The sequence below is a fragment of the Lampetra fluviatilis genome, chromosome 58 (assembly GCF_964198595.1).
Source record: "Lampetra fluviatilis chromosome 58, kcLamFluv1.1, whole genome shotgun sequence".
NCBI classification, from domain to species: Eukaryota; Metazoa; Chordata; class Hyperoartia; order Petromyzontiformes; family Petromyzontidae; genus Lampetra; species Lampetra fluviatilis.
In genome coordinates, this window is record NC_136332.1 from 3,546,624 (window position 1) to 3,566,890 (window position 20,267).

The window sequence follows — 20,267 nt, forward strand, 5'->3', positions numbered from 1 at the left end:
TTTGGAATCTGCGTGTCTCTCTCTCATCATCATCACGGTGGCTAGGAGATGTTGACTACCTCGCCCGATGCACAGGAGGTCGTGGGTTCGATCCCGACCCTGACGCCTGCTGCTGTATATTTGGAATCTGCGTGTCTCTCTCTCATCATCATCACGGTGGCTAGGAGATGTTGACTACCTCGCCCGATGCACAGGAGGTCGTGGGTTCGATCCCGACCCTGACGCCTGCTGCTGTATATTTGGAGTCTGCGTGTCTCTCTCTCTCTTATCATCATCAGGGTGGCTAGCAGCCTGGATCGATGTGCATATTTGGGTCTCTATGTATCTCTATGGGTTTATATTTTTCTCGATGGGTGTCTTTGCATCTCTATGCGTCTCTATGCATCTCTCTGGGCCTCTATGTATCTCTGGATATCGATGTATCTCTATGGGTCTGCATGTATCTATGGGTCTGCATGTATCTATGGGTCTGCATGTAACTATGGGTCTGCATGTATCTATGGGTCTGCATGTATCTCTATGGGTCTGCATGTATCTATGGGTCTGCATGTATCTCTATGGGTCTGCATGTATCTCTATGGGTCTGCATGTATCTATGGGTCTGCAAGTAACTATGGGTCTGCATGTATCTCTATGGGTCTGCATGTATCTCTATGGGTCTGCATGTATCTATATGGGTCTGCATGTATCTATGGGTCTGCATGTATCTATGGGTCTGCATGTATCTATGGGTCTGCATGTATCTCTATGGGTCTGCATGTATCTCTATGGGTCTGCATGTATCTCTATGGGTCTGCATGTATCTATGGGTCTGCATGTATCTCTATGGGTCTGCATGTATCTCTATGGGTCTGCATGTATCTCTATGGGTCTGCATGTATCTCTATGGGTCTGCATGTATCTCTATGGGTCTGCATGTATCTCTATGGGTCTGCATGTATCTATGGGTCTGCATGTATCTATGGGTCTGCATGTATCTCTATGGGTCTGCATGTATCTATGGGTCTGCATGTATCTCTATGGGTCTGCATGTATCTATGGGTCTGCATGTATCTCTATGGGTCTGCATGTATCTATGGGTCTGCATGTATCTATGGGTCTGCATGTCTCTATGGGTCTGCATGTATCTCTATGGGTCTGCATGTATCTATGGATCTGCATGTATCTCTATGGGTCTGCATGCATCTATGGGTCTGCATGTATCTATGGGTCTGCATGTATCTATGGGTCTGCATGTATCTATGGGTCTGCATGTAACTATGGGTCTGCATGTATCTCTATGGGTCTGCATGTAACTATGGGTCTGCATGTATCTCTATGGGTCTGCATGTATCTCTATGGGTCTGCATGTATCTATGGGTCTGCATGTAACTATGGGTCTGCATGTATCTATGGGTCTGCATGTATCTCTATGGGTCTGCATGTAACTATGGGTCTGCATGTATCTCTATGGGTCTGCATGTATCTATGGGTCTGCATGTACCTATGGGTCTGCATGTATCTCTATGGGTCTGCATGTATCTATGGGTCTGCATGTATCTATGGGTCTGCATGTAACTATGGGTCTGCACGTATCTCTATGGGTCTGCATGTAACTATGGGTCTGCATGTAACTATGGGTCTGCATGTATCTCTATGGGTCTGCATGTATCTCTATGGGTCTGCACGTATCTATATATCTCTATGGCTCTCTACGTATCTCTATGGGTTTCTACGCATCTCTATTGGTCTCATTGTGGTGGCCGGGGGCCTAATTCTCCGGCAACGCCGCACACGCTGTGCCGGACGCGTGTGCGGGGCGACAGAGCGAACCTCACGGGCTGATCGGGAGCCCTCCAGGGCCTAACAAACATCTGTGATTCCGATTTCTCTCTCGCTCTCTATCCTCGGTCTCTCTCTCTCTCTCCCTGGCGGGACGTCAATTCTGAAAAAAAAATTAAAACCGCGACGGCTCGGAGAGGGGGGGGGGGGTGATGGAGGGGGGGATGGAGGGGAGGGAGGGGAGGGATGGAGGGGGGGGATGGAGGGGGGGGGATGGAGGGGGGGGATGGAGGGGGGGGGGATGGAGGGGGGGGATGGAGGGGGGGGATGGAGGGGAGGGGATGGAGGGGAGGGGATGGAGGGGGGGGATGGAGGGGGGGGATGGAGGGGGGGGATGGAGTGGGTGGGGATGGAGGGGGGGGATGGAGGGGGGGGATGGAGGGGGGGGATGGAGGGGGGGGGATGGAGGGGAGGGATGGAGGGGGGGGATGGAGTGGGTGGGGATGGAGGGGGGCGATGGAGGGGGGGGATGGAGGGGGTGGGGATGGAGGGGGTGGGGATGGAGGGGGCGATGGAGGGGGGCGATGGAGGGGGTGGGGATGGAGGGGGGTGGGGATGGAGGGGGGCGATGGAGGGTGGGGATGGAGGGGGTGGGGATGGAGGGGGCGATGGAGGGGGGGGATGGAGGGGGTGGGGATGGAGGGGGCGATGGAGGGGGGGGATGGAGGGGGTGGGGATGGAGGGGGCGATGGAGGGGGGCGATGGAGGGGGTGGGGATGGAGGGGGCGATGGAGGGGGGCGATGGAGGGGGGGGATGGAGGGGGGGGAAGGAGGGGAGGGGATGGAGGGGAGGGGATGGAGGGGGGGGGATGGAGGGGGGCGATGGAGGGGGGGGATGGAGGGGGTGGGGATGGAGGAAGGGGAAGGAGGGGAGGGGATGGAGGGGAGGGGATGGAGGGGGGGGATGGAGGGGGGGATGGAGGGGGGGGATGGAGGGGGGGATGGAGGGGGGGATGGAGGGGGGGGGATGGAGGGGGGGGGATGGAGGGGGGGATGGAGGGGGGGGGATGGAGGGGGGGGAAGGAGGGGGGGATGGATTGGGGGGGATGGAGGGGGGGGGATGGAGGGGGGGGGATGGAGGGGGGGGATGGAGGGGGGGATGGAGGGGGGGGGATGGAGGGGAGAGGATGGAGGGGGGGGGGATGGAGGGGGGGATGGAGGGGGGGGGATGGAGGGGGGGATGGAGGGGGGGGGATGGAGGGGGGGGGATGGAGGGGGGGGGGATGGAGGGGGGGGAAGGAGGGGGGAATGGAGGGGGGGGATGGAGGGGGGGGGATGGAGGGGAGGGGATGGAGGGGGGGGGATGGAGGGGAGGGGATGGAGGGGGGGGGATGGAGGGGGGGGGATGGAGGGGGGGGGATGGAGGGGGGGATGGAGGGGGGGGGGATGGAAGGGGGGGGATGGAGGGGGAGATGGAGGGGGGGGGATGGAGGGGGGGGGATGGAGGGGGGGATGGAGGGGGGGGAGATGGAGGGGGGGGAAGGAGGGGAGGGGATGGAGGGGATGGAGGGGGGGGGATGGAGGGGGGGGAAGGAGGGGAGGGGATGGAGGGGATGGAGGGGGGGGGATGGAGGGGGGGGGATGGAGGGGGGGGAAGGAGGGGATGGAGGGGAGGGGATGGAGGGGGGGATGGAGGGGGTGGGGATGGAGGGGGGCGATGGAGGGGGGGGATGGAGGGGGGGGGAAGGAGGGGGGGGATGGAGGGGGGGGGATGGAGGGGAGGGGATGGAGGGGGGGGATGGAGGGGGGGGATGGAGGGGGGGGGATGGAGGGGGGGGATGGAGGGAGGGGATGGAGGGGGGGGATGGAGGGGGGGGAAGGAGGGGAGGGGATGGAGGGGGGGGATGGAGGGGGGGGAAGGAGGGGAGGGGATGGAGGGGGGGGATGGAGGGGGGGGAAGGAGGGGAGGGGATGGAGGGGGGGGGAAGGAGGGGGGGGATGGAGGGGGGGAAGGAGGGGAGGGGATGGAGGGGGGGGGATGGAGGGGGGGGATGGAGGGGGGGGAAGGAGGGGGGGGGATGGAGGGGGGGGATGGAGGGGGGGGAAGGAGGGGGGGGGATGGAGGGGGGGGGATGGAGGGGGGGGAAGGAGGGGGGGGGATGGAGGGGGGGATGGAGGGGGGGGGAAGGAGGGGAGGGGATGGAGGGGGGGGGGATGGAGGGGGGGGGATGGAGGGGGGGGAAGGAGGGGGGGGGATGGAGGGGGGGGATGGAGGGGGGGGGGAGGATAGAGGGGGGGGGGATGGAGGGGAGGGGGTTTAAAGAGGGAATGCGGAGCCGCCGTTTGGCCACGATCGCCCGAGGGGCCCCCGGCCAGCGAGCGCTCTCTCTGGGTCAATGTCTATCGGATCTGAGAGCCCCTCGGGAGGATGTCGCGGCATTCCGATTTACTAAACGATCGGGGAGGGGGGGAGAGGGAGGGTGGGGTCGGGGAGGGGGCGGAGTGGGTGACCCTGACTCCGCTCGCCTCGCCGTCACACACAAGGCAGTGGGGGTGGTGTGTGAGTGGGGGGGGGGGTTAGCGGAGGCGAATGACCTTGTGGGCCTAATGGTGTTAAAACAGCGACGCTAATGGGCGGCGGGGTTCGGGGGCTGGGGGGTTTGGGAGGTTGGGGGGGGTGCGGGAATGTCCGTGTCCCTCGCTGCGAGAGGGGCCTGAGTTCGATTCCCATCACGGGTGATCTTTCTGCGCGAGGTCTGCGTGTTCTACCCGCCGGGTTAGATCGCGTAAATATAAACGTGTTGTTAACCCCGCATACCCCTGACACAGCCAATGAAATAAGCAAAAACTTCACTATTTTTCTTTTACCAGGTTAAGGCCCACTTAGGCTGTATAGCTCTTTTTCAGAAGTGACCTGGCCATAAATGATAGCTCAACGAAGTGGTTTGTAGCCGTAGTCAACGAATGTTGATTCTAAATGTGGAGGGAAAAACGGGAGGGCCTCGAGAAAAATCCACACGATCTCGAGGAGAGAGAAAGATACGCAAACTCCAAATGTACAGGCATCGCTGTTGGGATCGAACCAACGATATCACGTATAGCAGGCGAGAAAGTCAACATGCCACCACCGTGGCAGCCTTTTTTTTTACTAGAAAGTTTTCTCACGTAAACAAAGCGTGCCTATTAGTTGCCAATTACTATTTGGTTGTGTCGGGTGGTTGTGGGTTTACGACACATATTTACAAGATTTATTGTGGATAATATGGTGGGCAAAAGCCTACAACTCCGTGAAACAGGTTACGCAGCATTTGTGTAAGTGTGGGCGAGTGAGCCTTCATAGGTGCTGCTCGTTCACAGCACTTGCCCCAAAAGTCTCTGCAAGCTATAAAGAGGGGGATCTTTCTTTGTTGTTGTTTGTTGGTGCAGTAGGGGAGCACCAGTGCTGCATCTGCCAATCATCTCAGTTAACCCATGGAGGCTGGGTCTGTCCCATAACCTCTGTTCAGCAACTGTCTTTCCAAACAGCACATGGCCTCAAGGTGCACCTCGTGTGGTACCAGCTTTGTGGTGACATTACTGCCACTTAGTACAGCTAGGCCATGTCCCCTCACTCACTACCACTAGGCCATGTCACCACCCTCACTACCTCTAGGCCACGTCCCCACCCTCACTACCACTAGGCCATGTCCCCACCCTCACTACCACTAGGCCATGTCCCCACCCTCACTACCACTAGGCCATGTCACCACCCTCACTACCACTAGGCCATGTCCCCACCCTCACTACCACTAGGCCATGTCCCCACCCTCACTACCACTAGGCCATGTCCCCACCCTCACTACCACTAGGCCATGTCCCCACCCTCACTACCACTAGGCCATGTCCCCACCCTCACTACCACTAGGCCATGTCACCACCCTCACTACCACTAGGCCATGTCACCACCCTCACTACCACTAGGCCATGTCCCCACCCTCACTACCACTAGGCCATGTCCCCACCCTCACTACCACTAGGCCATGTCCCCACCCTCACTACCACTAGGCCATGTCCCCACCCTCACTACCACTAGGCCATGTCACCACCCTCACTACCACTAGGCCATGTCCCCACCCTCACTACCACTAGGCCATGTCCCCACCCTCACTACCACTAGGCCATGTCCCCACCCTCACAACCACTAGGCCATGTCCCCACCCTCACTACCACTAGGCCATGTCACCACCCTCACAACCACTAGGCCATGTCACCACCCTCACTACCACTAGGCCATGTCACCACCCTCACAACCACTAGGCCATGTCCACACCCTCACTACCACTAGGCCATGTCACCACCCTCACTAACACTAGGCCATGTCACCACCCTCACTACCACTAGGCCATGTCACCACCCTCACTACCACTAGGCCATGTCACCACCCTCACTAACACTAGGCCATGTCCACACCCTCACTACCACTAGGCCATGTCACCACCCTCACAACCACTAGGCCATGTCCACACCCTCACTACCACTAGGCCATGTCCACACCCTCACTACCACTAGGCCATGTCACCACCCTCACTACCACTAGGCCACGTCCACACCCTCAATAACACTAGGCCACGTCAAAACCCTCACCACCACTAGGCCACGTCCACACCCTCACTACCACTAGGCCACGTCCACACCCTCACTACCACTAGGCCACGTCACCACCCTCACCACCACTAGGCCACGTCCACACCCTCACTACCACTAGGCCACGTCACCACCCTCACTAACACTAGGCCACGTCACCACCCTCACTAACACTAGGCCATGTCACCACCCTCACTACCACTAGGCCACGTCCACACCCTCACTACCACTAGGCCACGTCCACACCCTCACTACCACTAGGCCACGTCACCACCCTCACTAACACTAGGCCATGTCACCACCCTCACTAACACTAGGCCATGTCACCACCCTCACTACCACTAGGCCACGTCCACACCCTCACTACCACTAGGCCACGTCCACACCCTCACTACCACTAGGCCACGTCCACACCCTCACTACCACTAGACCATGTCACCACCCTCACCACCACTAGGCCATGTCCCCACCCTCACCACCACTTGGCCATGTCACCACCCTCACCACCACTAGGCCATGTCACCACCCTCACCACCACTAGGCCACGTCCACACCCTCACTACCACTAGGCCACGTCCACACCCTCACTACCACTAGGCCATGTCACCACCCTCACCACCACTAGGCCATGTCACCACCCTCACCACCACTAGGCCACGTCCACACCCTCACTACCACTAGGCCACGTCCACACCCTCACTACCACTAGGCCATGTCACCACCCTCACTACCACTAGGCCATGTCACCACCCTCACTACCACTAGGCCACGTCCACACCCTCACTACCACTAGGCCATGTCACCACCCTCACTACCACTAGGCCATGTCACCACCCTCACCACCACTAGGCCACGTCCACACCCTCACTACCACTAGGCCATGTCACCACCCTCACTACCACTAGGCCATGTCACCACCCTCACTACCACTAGGCCACGTCCACACCCTCACTACCACTAGGCCATGTCACCATCCTCACTACCACTAGGCCATGTCACCACCCTCACTACCACTAGGCCACGTCCACACCCTCACTACCACTAGGCCATGTCACCACCCTCACTACCACTAGGCCATGTCACCACCCTCACTACCACTAGGCCACGTCCACACCCTCACTACCACTAGGCCATGTCACCACCCTCACTACCACTAGGTCATGTCACCACCCTCACTACCACTAGGCCACGTCCACACCCTCACTACCACTAGGCCATGTCCCCACCCTCACTACCACTAGGCCATGTCACAACCCTCACCACCACTAGGCCATGTCATCACCCTCACCACCACTAGGCCATGCACCACCCTCACTACCACTAGGCCATGTCCCCACCCTCACCACCACTAGGCCATGTCCCCACCCTCACCACCACAAGGCCATGTCACCACCCTCACTACCACTAGGCCATGTCCCCACCCTCACCACCACTAGGCCATGTCACCACCCTCACCACCACTAGGCCATGTCACCACCCTCACTACCACTAGGCCATGTCACCACCCTCACTACCACTAGGCCATGTCCCCACCCTCACCACCACTAGGCCATGTCACCACCCTCACAACCACTAGGCCATGTCCCCACCCTCACTACCACTAGGCCATGTCCCCACCCTCACCACCACAAGGCCATGTCACCACCCTCACTACCACTAGGCCATGTCACCACCCTCACTACCACTAGGCCATGTCCCCACCCTCACTACCACTAGGCCATGTCACCACCCTCACTACCACTAGGCCATGTCACCACCCTCACTACCACTAGGCCATGTCACCACCCTCACTACCACTAGGCCATGTCACCACCCTCACCACCACTAGGCCATGTCACCACCCTCACTACCACTAGGTCATGTCACCACCCTCACTACCACTAGGTCATGTCACCACCCTCACTACCACTAGGTCATGTCACCACCCTCACTACCACTAGGCCATGTCACCACCCTCACCACCACTAGGCCATGTCCCCACCCTCACTACCACTAGGCCATGTCACCACCCTCACTACCACTAGGCCATGTCACCACCCTCACTACCACTAGGCCATGTCCCCACCCTCACTAACACTAGGTCATGTCACCACCCTCACTACCACTAGGCCATGTCACCACCCTCACCACCACTAGGCCATGTCACCACCCTCACCACCACTAGGCCATGTCACCACCCTCACTACCACTAGGCCATGTCACCACCCTCACCACCACTAGGCCATGTCCCCACCCTCACTAACACTAGGTCATGTCACCACCCTCACTACCACTAGGCCATGTCACCACCCTCACCACCACTAGGCCATGTCACCACCCTCACCACCACTAGGCCATGTCACCACCCTCACTACCACTAGGCCATGTCACCACCCTCACTACCACTAGGCCATGTCACCACCCTCACTACCACTAGGCCATGTCCCCACCCTCACTACCACTAGGCCATGTCACCACCCTCACTACCACTAGGCCACATAACTGGGGTTCGAGGTGGTAGTGGGGCAAGATGATGTAAAATTTATTGTCAAAATTCTCGTGAGTGCAGTTAGGATATCCCTGACGTCACTGATGACAACACTGATATCACTGATCACTCGTCACTGATGTTGCTGCCTGTGCCTTGGGATCGAGCTCAGGCCGTCCGTTTGTTCGCACAGCGAGCTAACCGCAGCGCAACCGCTCACAACCCTCCCTCCCCCGCACCCACACGCGCGCACATCACGTAGAGAATTGGTTACATTAATTAAGCAGAGGTATTGACCGTGTAATATAAATCTAGTGGTCGGTGCTGCTACTTGTATATTAGATCATGTCTCTGTGATGTATAATGTATCACTCCTACATGCCTAGGGGAGAAATTGCCCGCACAAATTATGCATGAGATGCATTCTACACATCTTCAGAAATACACACGTCCTTTGGAATCTTCTTCTTTCGTACGGCTGCCGATGTAGATGCAAAGCAAATTTCACGTTCAGGCGGTCAAGCCCAGATCACCGCGTCAGGAGTGGCAGCGGAGTTAGTAGTGTATCATCATCGCTGCAATGTCTCCTTCGTGTTTGTCGATCGGGGCATTGCGTCAGTACACGTTGCACGGTCTCTGTTCTGGATGACCACACAGTTGCACCACAACTACTGGAGGGTTTGTAATTTTCGTTTTGTGCATCGTGTGGTATCCGCATCTGCTGCTGCCGCCGCCATAGATTTGTGCAGTGCGTGCCATTTAGGGTGGAGCCATGACCAAATTCGTGGAAGATCAAACCCCAGGGGATCTTCTGCGTAGGGTCTTTCACAACGTGGCGATGTTTGTGCGCGAGTTCTTTTGAACTCCGTTCGGCTCTTGAAGCTTCATCGGGGCGCTGATCTCCAGAGGTGTGGACTCGAGTCATGTGACTTGGACTCGAGTCAGACTCGAGTCATGAATTTGATGACTTGCGACTTGGACTTGCATAACAATGACTTTGTCCCACCTCTGCTGATCTCGCATCGTTGATAATCAAGGTTTTTGGGTTAGATCGCGTGAGTAATCATGTGTCGTAACCATCCACCACTCGACACAGCCAATTAGTAAGATATTTGTCACTTGAGCAATTGTTTCTTGCTGTGGTTGTCCCACCTGATGACGGAAGCTTGTGTTGCTTCCGAAACGTCGTGATTTAATTGAGCTATTTTTTTTTGTTTTCATTTTTTTTATCCTTACTTTTATTTTTCTACCTACGTGACTTTACCGAAAGAACCAAATAGTATGGATCCCTGCAGTCACGAAAACTTCAAATCTAGACACATTTCTACCTACGCGATCTATTACGATTAATATTGGTCACGAAAGCCTACTCCGTGTTAAACTCGCATTGTTGAATGTCAAGAGAGTTAATGATGAAAGTGCTTGCTCACGGCACTGCTGGCCAAAGGGTGACTCCAAGAGAGAGCTCTAGACTCACGTAGAGACCCATAGACTCAAACAGAGACCCATAGACTCACATAGAGACCTACCTACTCAAACAGAGTCCCATAGACTCACGCAGAGAACTAGAGACTTGTATAGAGACCTATAGACTTACACTTAGCTGACAAAGAGACACGTAGACTCCGAGACCCATAGACTCATATACATACCGATAGACTCACATAGAGACCTAGAAACTCAGACACTTAGGCAAATAGACTCAGAGACCATTAGACTTATATAGAGACCTATAGACTTAAACAGAGACCTATAGATTCGTATAGAGGCCCCGACTCACAAAAATACACTTTAACTCACAAAGAAACCCATAGACTCACACAGAGACTCAGACTCACAAAAAGATTCAGAGTCATATAGAGCCCAATAGACTCAAACAAAGACCTATAGTTCATAATCAACGTTTTGGGGTTTAGATCGCGTTATTTATAAATGTGTCGTAACCCTCCACCACCCGACACGGCCAATGAGCAAAACAAGTGTCACGTTGACAAAAGACAAAATAGTTCACTGCTTTAGCCCACCGGTGTGTATATAATTACAATAACCCCACCCCCTCCGCCTCAAATCGTTGCACCTGATGAGTTGATGAGTTAATGATGACGTCACCCTGTTGCTGCTGCTGCTCTATGTAAGACCGGGAGCAAGAGCAGAGCCTCACCATTCTGGCGAATTGCCCGATGATGCCGGATGCAATTACCAGCGAAACGTCGTACTACAAAAAAAATTGTAAATGTTGTGGTTTCACGCTTCAACACACCGGTGGGCTAAAGTAGTGAACTATTTGTCTTTTGTCAACGTGACACTTTTTTTGCTGATTGGCCATGTCGGGTGCTGGAGGGTTACGACACATTTATAAATAACGCGATCTGACCCAAAAACGTTGATTATGAATAATATTGGTCGCGAAAGCCCACGTGTTAAAAAGACCTATAGACTCACATAGACACTTTCACTCACAAAGAGACCCCTAGACTCACATAGAGACCCATAGACTCACGTAGAGACTAAAACGATTCACACAGAGACTCATAGACTCACATTGACCCATAGTTTCACACAGGGATTGAAAGACTCACACAGAGACTCATAGACTCACATTGACCCATAGTTTCACACAGGGATTGAAAGACTCACACAGAGACTCATAGACTCACAGAGACCCATAGTTTCACACATGGACTGAAAGGCTCACACAGAGACTCATAGACTCATAAAAAAACCCAGAGTCATATGGAGCCCTGTAGACTCAAACAAAGACCTATAGACTCACATGGACACTTTCACTCACAAAGAGACCCCCAGACTCACATAGAAACCCATAGACTCACGTAGAGACTGAAAGACTCACACAGACTCATAGACTCACATTGACCCATAGTTTCACACAGGGACTGAAAGACTCACACAGAGACTCATAGACTCACATTGAGTCATAGTTTCACACAGGGACTGAAAGACTCACACAGAGACTCAGACTCACATTGATACATAGTTTCACACAGGGACTGAAAGACTCACACAGAGACTCATAGACTCACATTGACCCATAGTTTCACACAGGGACTGAAAGGCTCACACAGAGACGCATAGACTCACATTGACCCATAGTTTCACACAGGGACTGAAAGACTCACACAGAGACTCATAGACTCACATTGACCCATAGTTTCACACAGGGACTGAAAGGCTCACACAGAGACTCATAGACTCACATTGACCCATAGTTTCACACAGGGACTGAAAGGCTCACACAGAGACTCATAGACTCACATTGACCCATAGTTTCACACAGGGACTGAAAGGCTCACACAGAGACTCATAGACTCACATTGACCCATAGTTTCACACACCGACTGAAAGGCTCACACAGAGACTCATAGACTCACATTGACCCATAGTTTCACACAGGGACTGAAAGACTCGCACAGAGACTCATAGACTCACATTGACCCATAGTTTCACACGGACTGAAATACTCACACAGAGACTCATAGACTCACATCGACTCATAGTTTCACACAGGGACTGAAAGACTCACACACAGACTCATAAACTCACATTGACCCATAGTTTCACACAGGGACTGAAAGACTCACACAGAGACTCATAGACTCACATTGACCCATAGTTTCACACAGGGACTAAAAGACTCACACACAGACTCATAGACTCACATTGACCCATAGTTTCACACAGGGACTGAAAGACTCACACAGAGACTCATAGACTCACAGAGACCCATAGTTTCACACAGGGACTGAAAGACTCACACAGAGACTCATAGACTCACATCGACTCATAGTTTCACACAGGGACTGAAAGACTCACACAGAGACTCATAGACTCACATTGACCCATAGTTTCACACAGGGACTAAAAGACTCACACACAGACTCATAGACTCACATTGACCCATAGTTTCACACAGGGACTGAAAGACTCACACAGAGACTCATAGACTCACAGAGACCCATAGTTTCACACAGGGACTGAAAGACTCACACAGAGACTCATAGACTCACATCGACTCATAGTTTCACACAGGGACTGAAAGACTCACACAGAGACTCATAGACTCACATTGACCCATAGTTTCACACAGGGACTGAAAGACTCACACAGAGACTCATAGACTCACATCGACCCATAGTTTCACACAGGGACTGAAAGACTCACACAGAGACTCATAGACTCACACATAACACAAGTAGGGACCTGTGGATTCACACAGCCCTGAGTTGTGATTGAATCTGGTGGTCAGCGAGTGAATCAACTGCAAAACACAATGGTGCCTTTTGTCACTGTCTGCTTGGCGGCGTGACGTTTTGGGCCTTTGGGCCTTTGCTAAGGTAAACCCGGGAAAAGGGAAAAAAACAGCATGATAAAAAAATAATAATATATGGGGGGGGGGGGGGCTAAAAATAGAATTATAATAAAATAATAAATGTTTAATTGTCGACCCGTGGTGTCGGGTCTGCCTTTGCCGCTCACCGTCTTGGGCTTGAATGGCGGCTGGATCTCGCGTCGCTCCAGCCTCTCCCAGTCGATGCGCCGGAAGAAGGCGTGCTCGCGGATGTCTCGCTCGCCCTCGGGCCCGCAGCCCAGCCGCTTGCCCGGGTGCTTGGTCAGGAACTGGCGTCACAGCGCGCCGCGTGTGGGGGGGGCGGAGGAGACGGGGCGGGGGGGGGGGGAGAAAACAACGACAATGAGGACGAGGTAAGTGATGGACGTGCGGCACCGTCGCGCGGCCCTCGTGACGGGGTCCTGCCGATAACACGGCCCAGCGGTGATGTGTCCCAGGGGAGGTATGGCCAAACCAGCGCTGGTAACGGTCGCGATGGCAACGGCCGCGATGGTAACGGTCGCGATGGTAATGGCCGCGATGGTAATGGTAGCGTTGGCAACGGTCGCGATGGTAACGGTCGCGATGGCAACGGCCGCGATGGAAATGGTCGCGATGGTAATGGTAGCGATGGAAATGGTCGCGATGGAAATGGTCGCGATGGTAACGGTCGCGATGGAAATGGTCGCGATGGTAATGGTAGCGATGGAAATGGTCGCGATGGTAACGGTCGCGATGGCAACGGCCGCGATGGAAATGGTCGCGATGGTAATGGTAGCGATGGCAACGGCCGCGATGGAAATGGTCGCGATGGTAATGGTAGCGATGGCAACGGCCGCGATGGAAATGGTCGCGATGGAAATGGTCGCGATGGCAACGGTCGCGATGGAAATGGTCGCGATGGCAACGGTCGCGATGGTAACGGTCGCGATGGTAATGGTCGCGATGGAAATGGTCGCGATGGCAACGGTCGCGATGGTAACGGTCGCGATGGTAATGGTCGCGATGGTAATGGTAGCGATGGTAATGATAGCGATGGTAACGGCTGCGATGGAAATGGTAGCGATGGTAACGGCCGCGATGGTAACGGCCGTGATGGTAACAGCTGCCCTGGTAACGTCCGCCCTGGTAACGGCCGCGATGGTAACGGCCGCGATGGTAACGTCCGCCCTGGTAACGGCCGCGATGGTAACGTCCGCCCTGGTAACGTCCGCCCTGGTAACGTCCGCCCTGGTAACGGCCGCCCTGGTAACGGCCGCGATGGTAACGGTCACACTGGCAATGGTCGCGCTGGTAACGGCCGCCCTGGTAACGGCCGCCCTGGTAACGGCCGCCCTGGTAACGGCCACGATGGTAGCGGTCGCGATGGCAACGGCCGCCCTGGTAACGGCCGCGATGGTAATGGTCGCGATGGTAACGGTCACGTTGGCAACGGTTGCGATAATAACGGTCGCGATGGCAACGGCCGCCCTGGTAACGGTCGCGATAATAACGGTCGCGATGGTAACGGTCGCGTTGGCAACGTCCGCCCTGGTAATGGCCATGCTGCCAACGGCCGCGCAGGTAACCGTTACGCTCGTCGTGATTGCAACCAACGGGCACGAGAAATAAATAAAGAACAAACAAACAAACACACGGCCTGGAAAAAACAAAAAAAATATCCGCTCGCAAGGCACACGGCACAGCTAAATTGCCAATGAATTAAAGTGCGTGCGGCCAAAGCCATTTGATCGACATTTGCCATCGACCGTCACACACAGCCACCACGGCGGCGTGCCGTCGATCTGGTGGAGCGAGTGAACTACCCCACTCAGCTACCCCGATACAACCACGCGCGTGTCCTGGTGGAGCGAGTGAACTACCCCACTCAGCTACCCCGATACAACCACAAATACCCTGGTGGAGCGAGTGGATTACTAAAAAAAAAAATCGATGATGCTTAAAAAGTACCATGGGGGTGGGGCGGAGAGGTGGGAACTGATCAATTAACAAATTAAAAAATTATCTAATTGACAAATTCATTGATCCATTAATCGAATAATCAAGCACGCGAAGGACGAGTGCGTGGCGGCGACGGTTGTCCATCGCTCGCGAATAACGAGGGAACGCCGGACTCGGAGTTTCACAATTGGCAGATTCCAGGCGGATAGCGTTCAGAAGGGGGGGTGGGGTTTTGAGGTGTTGGCACGAGGCAATTTAAGAAGAAAGGACATTTTTGAGATAAGAGCCAACACCGGCTCTCCGGGCCGCTCACTCAGGAGCGCTCCGCTCGCGATTGCGGGAGCGGGCGGGCGGGTGGGCGGGCGAGAGATAAGAGCCCCTCAGCTGCTCGGCAGTCTCCATTAAATGCTCCGTCGCTCGCCTTGCCGCGAGATGCCGCGGCGAGATTCGAGTCGTGTGTGGGGGGGGGGGGGGGGGCGGTCGGGGGGCCCTGCCCCCCTGTCTCTAGAGGGGGGGGGGGCCCGGATGTGGCACGGATCGGCTGCTCGTCGCAGAGACTCGCGCTCCGAATCTAGCCGCACGCCACCGGTGGCTAGGAGATGTTGACTACCTCGCATGGTGTGCAGGAGGTCGTGGGTTCGATCCCTACACTGACGACGACTGCTGTGTATTTGGAGTTTGCGTGTCACTCTCTCTCTCTCTCATCACGATCATCACGGTGGCTAGGAGATGTTAACTACCTCGCCTTGTGTACAGGAAGACGTGGGTTTGATCCCTACCCTGACGACGCCTGCTGTGTATTTGCAGTTTGCGTCTCTCTCTCTCTCTCTCCCCGTGGTCGCGTGAGAAGAAAGACTCCGAACAGAAAATATCTCGAGGACGACATCAAAAGAGATCGGTGCCGGAAAAAGATGTGGCCGACTGCTCGAGCATAATGACGAAATGTGCAGTGGGCGCCTACTATGGGCTCTCTGCCCACGGATCGCGAGGATAGCGATGATGATGTTCGTGATGATGATCATGATGATGGTGATGATAATGATGGTCGTGATGGTCCTGATGATGGTCGTGATGATGATCGTGATTGTGATGGTGGTGATGGTGGTGATGATCGTGATGATGGTGGTGATGGTCGTGATGATGATCGTGATGGTGATGGTGGTGATGGTTGTGATGATAATCGTGATGGTCCTGATGGTTCTGATGATGGTCGTGATGATCATGACGATCGTGGTGATCAGGATGATGGTTGTGATGGTCGTGGTGATGGTCGCGATGATGGTTGTGATAATGATCATGATTATGGTCGTGATGATAGTGATGATCATAATAAACGTGATGAAGGTGATGATGGCGATGATCGCGATAATCGTGATTATCTTGATAATGATCGTGATGATGGTCGTGATGATGACAGTGGTGATGATCGTGATGATGGTCGTGATGATGACAGTGGTGATGACCGTGGTGATGACAGTGGTGATGACCGTGACGACTCCGAATCTGACTCACCCCCTTGCAGATGGAGATGGACTCCTTGGACATAGACTTGGGGTAGGAGACGTTGTGCTCCATGATGGACTGGAACAGCTCGTCCTCATCCTCCCCGTCGAACGGCGGCTACGCAAATCGACAAACGAAGAGAGAGAAAAAAAACGACGAAGTTTGCCCCCTTGCCGATACTCCTACGGTGGTGCGATAGAAGTCCTACAAACATTCACGCAACCCCATTGTACCACCACACAATTCACTGCTATGCCACACACTATACATCACACTACGAAACGCTACACCACTGTGCCACATTAAAAACGAATTTCTTTGGCTACGTATGGTGTGTAAGAAGTTCAACATACACACACACATCGCACGGTTAGCTATGTATGGTGCATAAGAAGTTGAACATACACACACGCACATCCAGACGTAACTTTGTGCGACCCGATGGATCACTACATGACTCCATTGACCTTATATTCTTGGTTCTTCAAGATAATTATCTTATTATGTTTAATTTTGATTATTTTATTATTTCCCTTCTACGTGACTTTACCGAAAGAACCAAGAATATGAATCCATGCAGTCACGAAAGCTTTAAATCGAAATAAAATCCATTCACCTTGACGGATCTCTACGTGAACGCCACGGGTCTCTATGGATCTCTATGCAACTTCATTGACCTCCATGGATCTCTATGTAACTCCATTGACCTTGACGGATCTCTACGTGAACGTCACGGGTCTCTATGGATCTCTATGCAACTCCATTGACCTCCATGGATCTCTATGTAACTCCATTGACCTTGACGGATCTCTACGTTAACACCACGGGTCTCTATGCAACTCCAGTCACCTTCATGGATCTCTAAGTAACTCCATTGACCTTGATGGATCTCTACGTGAACGCCACGGGTCTCTATGCAACTCCAGTCACCTTCATGGATCTCTAAGTAACTCCATTGACCTTGATGGATCTCTACGTGAACGCCACGGGTCTCTATGGATCTCTATGCAACTCCATTGACCTCCATGGATCTCTATGTAACTCAACGGATCTCGCCGCAACTCCAATGCCCCGTAACTGCCGCCAATTGTCCTGGGCTGGCGGTCGTCCTTGTAAACAAACTGGAGCTGCCGAGCTTGACGGGGCCTCAGCAGGCCGGCTCTCACGGGGGTTTCACGGCTGAGCGAGTTAAAAAAAAAAACGTTTTCCCGCGACGAAGGGCGGCCCAACTCACCTGTCCGGCGAGCATCTCGTAGAGCAGGACGCCGAACGCCCACCAGTCCACGGACTTCCCGTACGGCTGGTACGCGATGATCTGGCACGGGAAAAACGGCGAAACAATCGGCATGCGCGCGCGCCGAAGGGAGCCGCGCGGATTTTCGCGAGCCGCCTTGTTCCCGCCGGCTGGCGACAACCGAACCGGGGCCGGGGTGGTGCCGTCACGGTTACCGGGTGGTTTGTGCCCCCACTGGCTGTTTGCCGAGCCGTGCCGGAACTGATCTGTGAATCGTCGGCCGCACACAAAGACATCTGAACCTGGCTCGGGGTCAAGTAGGGCCACGGGCGTGACGCTCGTTCACCGTGTCACCCACGCACGTGTCCGCTCGTTCACCGCGTCACCCACACACATCTCCGCTCCTTCGCCCACGCACGTATACGCTCCTTCACCTCGTCACCCACACACAGCTCCGCTACTTCACCGCGTCACCCACGTACGTGTCCGCTCGTTCACCACGTCACCCACGCACATCTCCGCTCCTTTACCGCGTCACCCACCCACGTGTCCGCTCCTTCACCGCGTCACCCACGCACAACTCCACTCCTGCACCGCGTCACACGCACGTATCCGCTCCTTCACCGCATCACCCACGCACGTGTCCGCTCATTCACCGCATCACCCACACACAGCTCCGCTCCTTCACCGCGCGCGTGCGTGACGTCAGTCGGTGAACGCGTGCATGACGTCAGTCGGTGCACGCGTGCGAGCGACGCACCATCACCGCACGTCGCCCACACGCGGCCTCTCTCGGCGGCCAGGGAGCGGAGCCGCATCCGACGGGAACGCCCACACCGTGGAGACGGAGCGGCCAAACATCGTCTCGCGACAGATGATGACGACCGGGAGGAGGGGGGGGGGGGGGCGGGGGGTGGGGGCAGCCGCCTTCATCCAGCAGCGGATCGAGCACGTCGGGCGTCGCCTGGCGCACGACGGCGGGTGCGGCACAGGCGTTAACGATCGCAATCTTTGCGCCGCAGATCCGTACCGAGCCCACACCGGGCGGCAGCCCCACGCCCTCCGCCCCGGCGAGGCAAAGGTCACGGAGGAGGGGGGGGGGGGGCAATGGGTAAATGCATCACCCCGGAGCGAGGTGGTCCGGGGGACGCGCTGCGACGACCCTAACGACGGTCGAAATCGCGTCAGGGCCGCGCGTCTCCTGGAATGCGCGTCACGCTTTGCTTCACCTCCAATTGTGCGAATGCGTTTTGTTCTTCGTCTCTCTCGCTGCGGGGGTGGGGGAGCAGGGGGGGGGCGGGGGTTAGGACGAGCGGGTAAATAATGAAGAGATAAAGAAAGCTCGGCGCGAGAGGCGCACAACGCTCGATCCCCAGCGGACGCTGCGGGGAGAGAGCGAGAGGGAGAGAGGGGGGAGAGATGGGAGAGCTTTGATGTGAATGATAATGCACTGCCACTCAACCTTGAGTGCTCTTTCACGGGGTAGTGGCCATTTATGGAGCCAGGCTTTTGGCCTATGATCCGCTGATACTCTCTGTACAAAAAGCCCTCCCCTCCCCCACCCCTCACCCGTCAACTTACGTGGCCATTTGCCCAAAACGTCTCCCACACGGTGCCGCGGCGTTCGCCTGCTACGGCAGAGGCGTAAGGGAGTTCCAACGGGACCGACATCTTCGCTTCATTGACATGCTCAGGGCACTACGCGATACTACCAGCAAGCCTGCGGCAGAGGTCGCAATCGGGTACCCGATACCCGTACCCTACCCAAAACCCGGCTACCCATACCCAGCCGGGTACGGGTACCCGTTTGCGACCCTGGTGCGGCCGGGTACGGGTACGGGTAGGCCGTGAGTCACTGGTGAGTCACCGTTTGTCACTCATTTCCCAACGTCTTGTCTCTTCTCACGATTCAAGTTCCTAGAATCAACCCACCCGCGCCTGCAACATGGCTTCATCCCAGAGGTCGCAATCGGGTACCCGATACCCTTACCCTACCCGATACCCGGCCGGGTACGGGTAGCCGGGTATCGGGTAGGGTACGGGTACCCATTTGCGACCCTGGTGCGGCCGGGTACGGGTAAGGAATCAAAACCCGTTTGCGACCTCTGGCCCGTGGCTCCGGGTTGCCCCTCCGTGCTTTCGGAGTCAACGACTCTCTGTTCGAGAATGGCCTGAAATCAAATGTATCATTCCGGATGACCGCTGTAAAGTATGATCTTGAGTTTTGATGAAAGTGTGCTGATCTTTAAAGGTGTATTGACAAATTTCGATTCTGCTACTGATACTCCTGCTGTTATGGAGTGACTCATGCTGCCATCTTATGCTGCAAAGTTTGGTCGTACATGTTATGTAATATCGTTTATTGTTACATTTGAATCACAGTTCCTATGATC

General features: G+C 55.3%; 1 protein-coding gene across 3 annotated transcripts in view; it reads right to left on the reverse strand.

The window, feature by feature from the left end:
• LOC144950593 (protein kinase C alpha type-like) overlaps positions 1-20,267 on the reverse strand; it is a 280,255-nt gene that overhangs the window by 35,962 nt on the left and 224,026 nt on the right. For all 3 annotated transcript variants that reach the window (XM_078880745.1, XM_078880744.1, XM_078880746.1), the window contains 3 exons: positions 17,875-17,955; positions 16,650-16,757; positions 13,346-13,486 (listed from right to left, as the gene is read on the reverse strand). In XM_078880745.1, the coding sequence (XP_078736871.1) occupies positions 13,346-13,486; positions 16,650-16,757; positions 17,875-17,955 (330 nt within the window). The remainder of the gene's footprint in view (positions 1-13,345; positions 13,487-16,649; positions 16,758-17,874; positions 17,956-20,267) is intronic.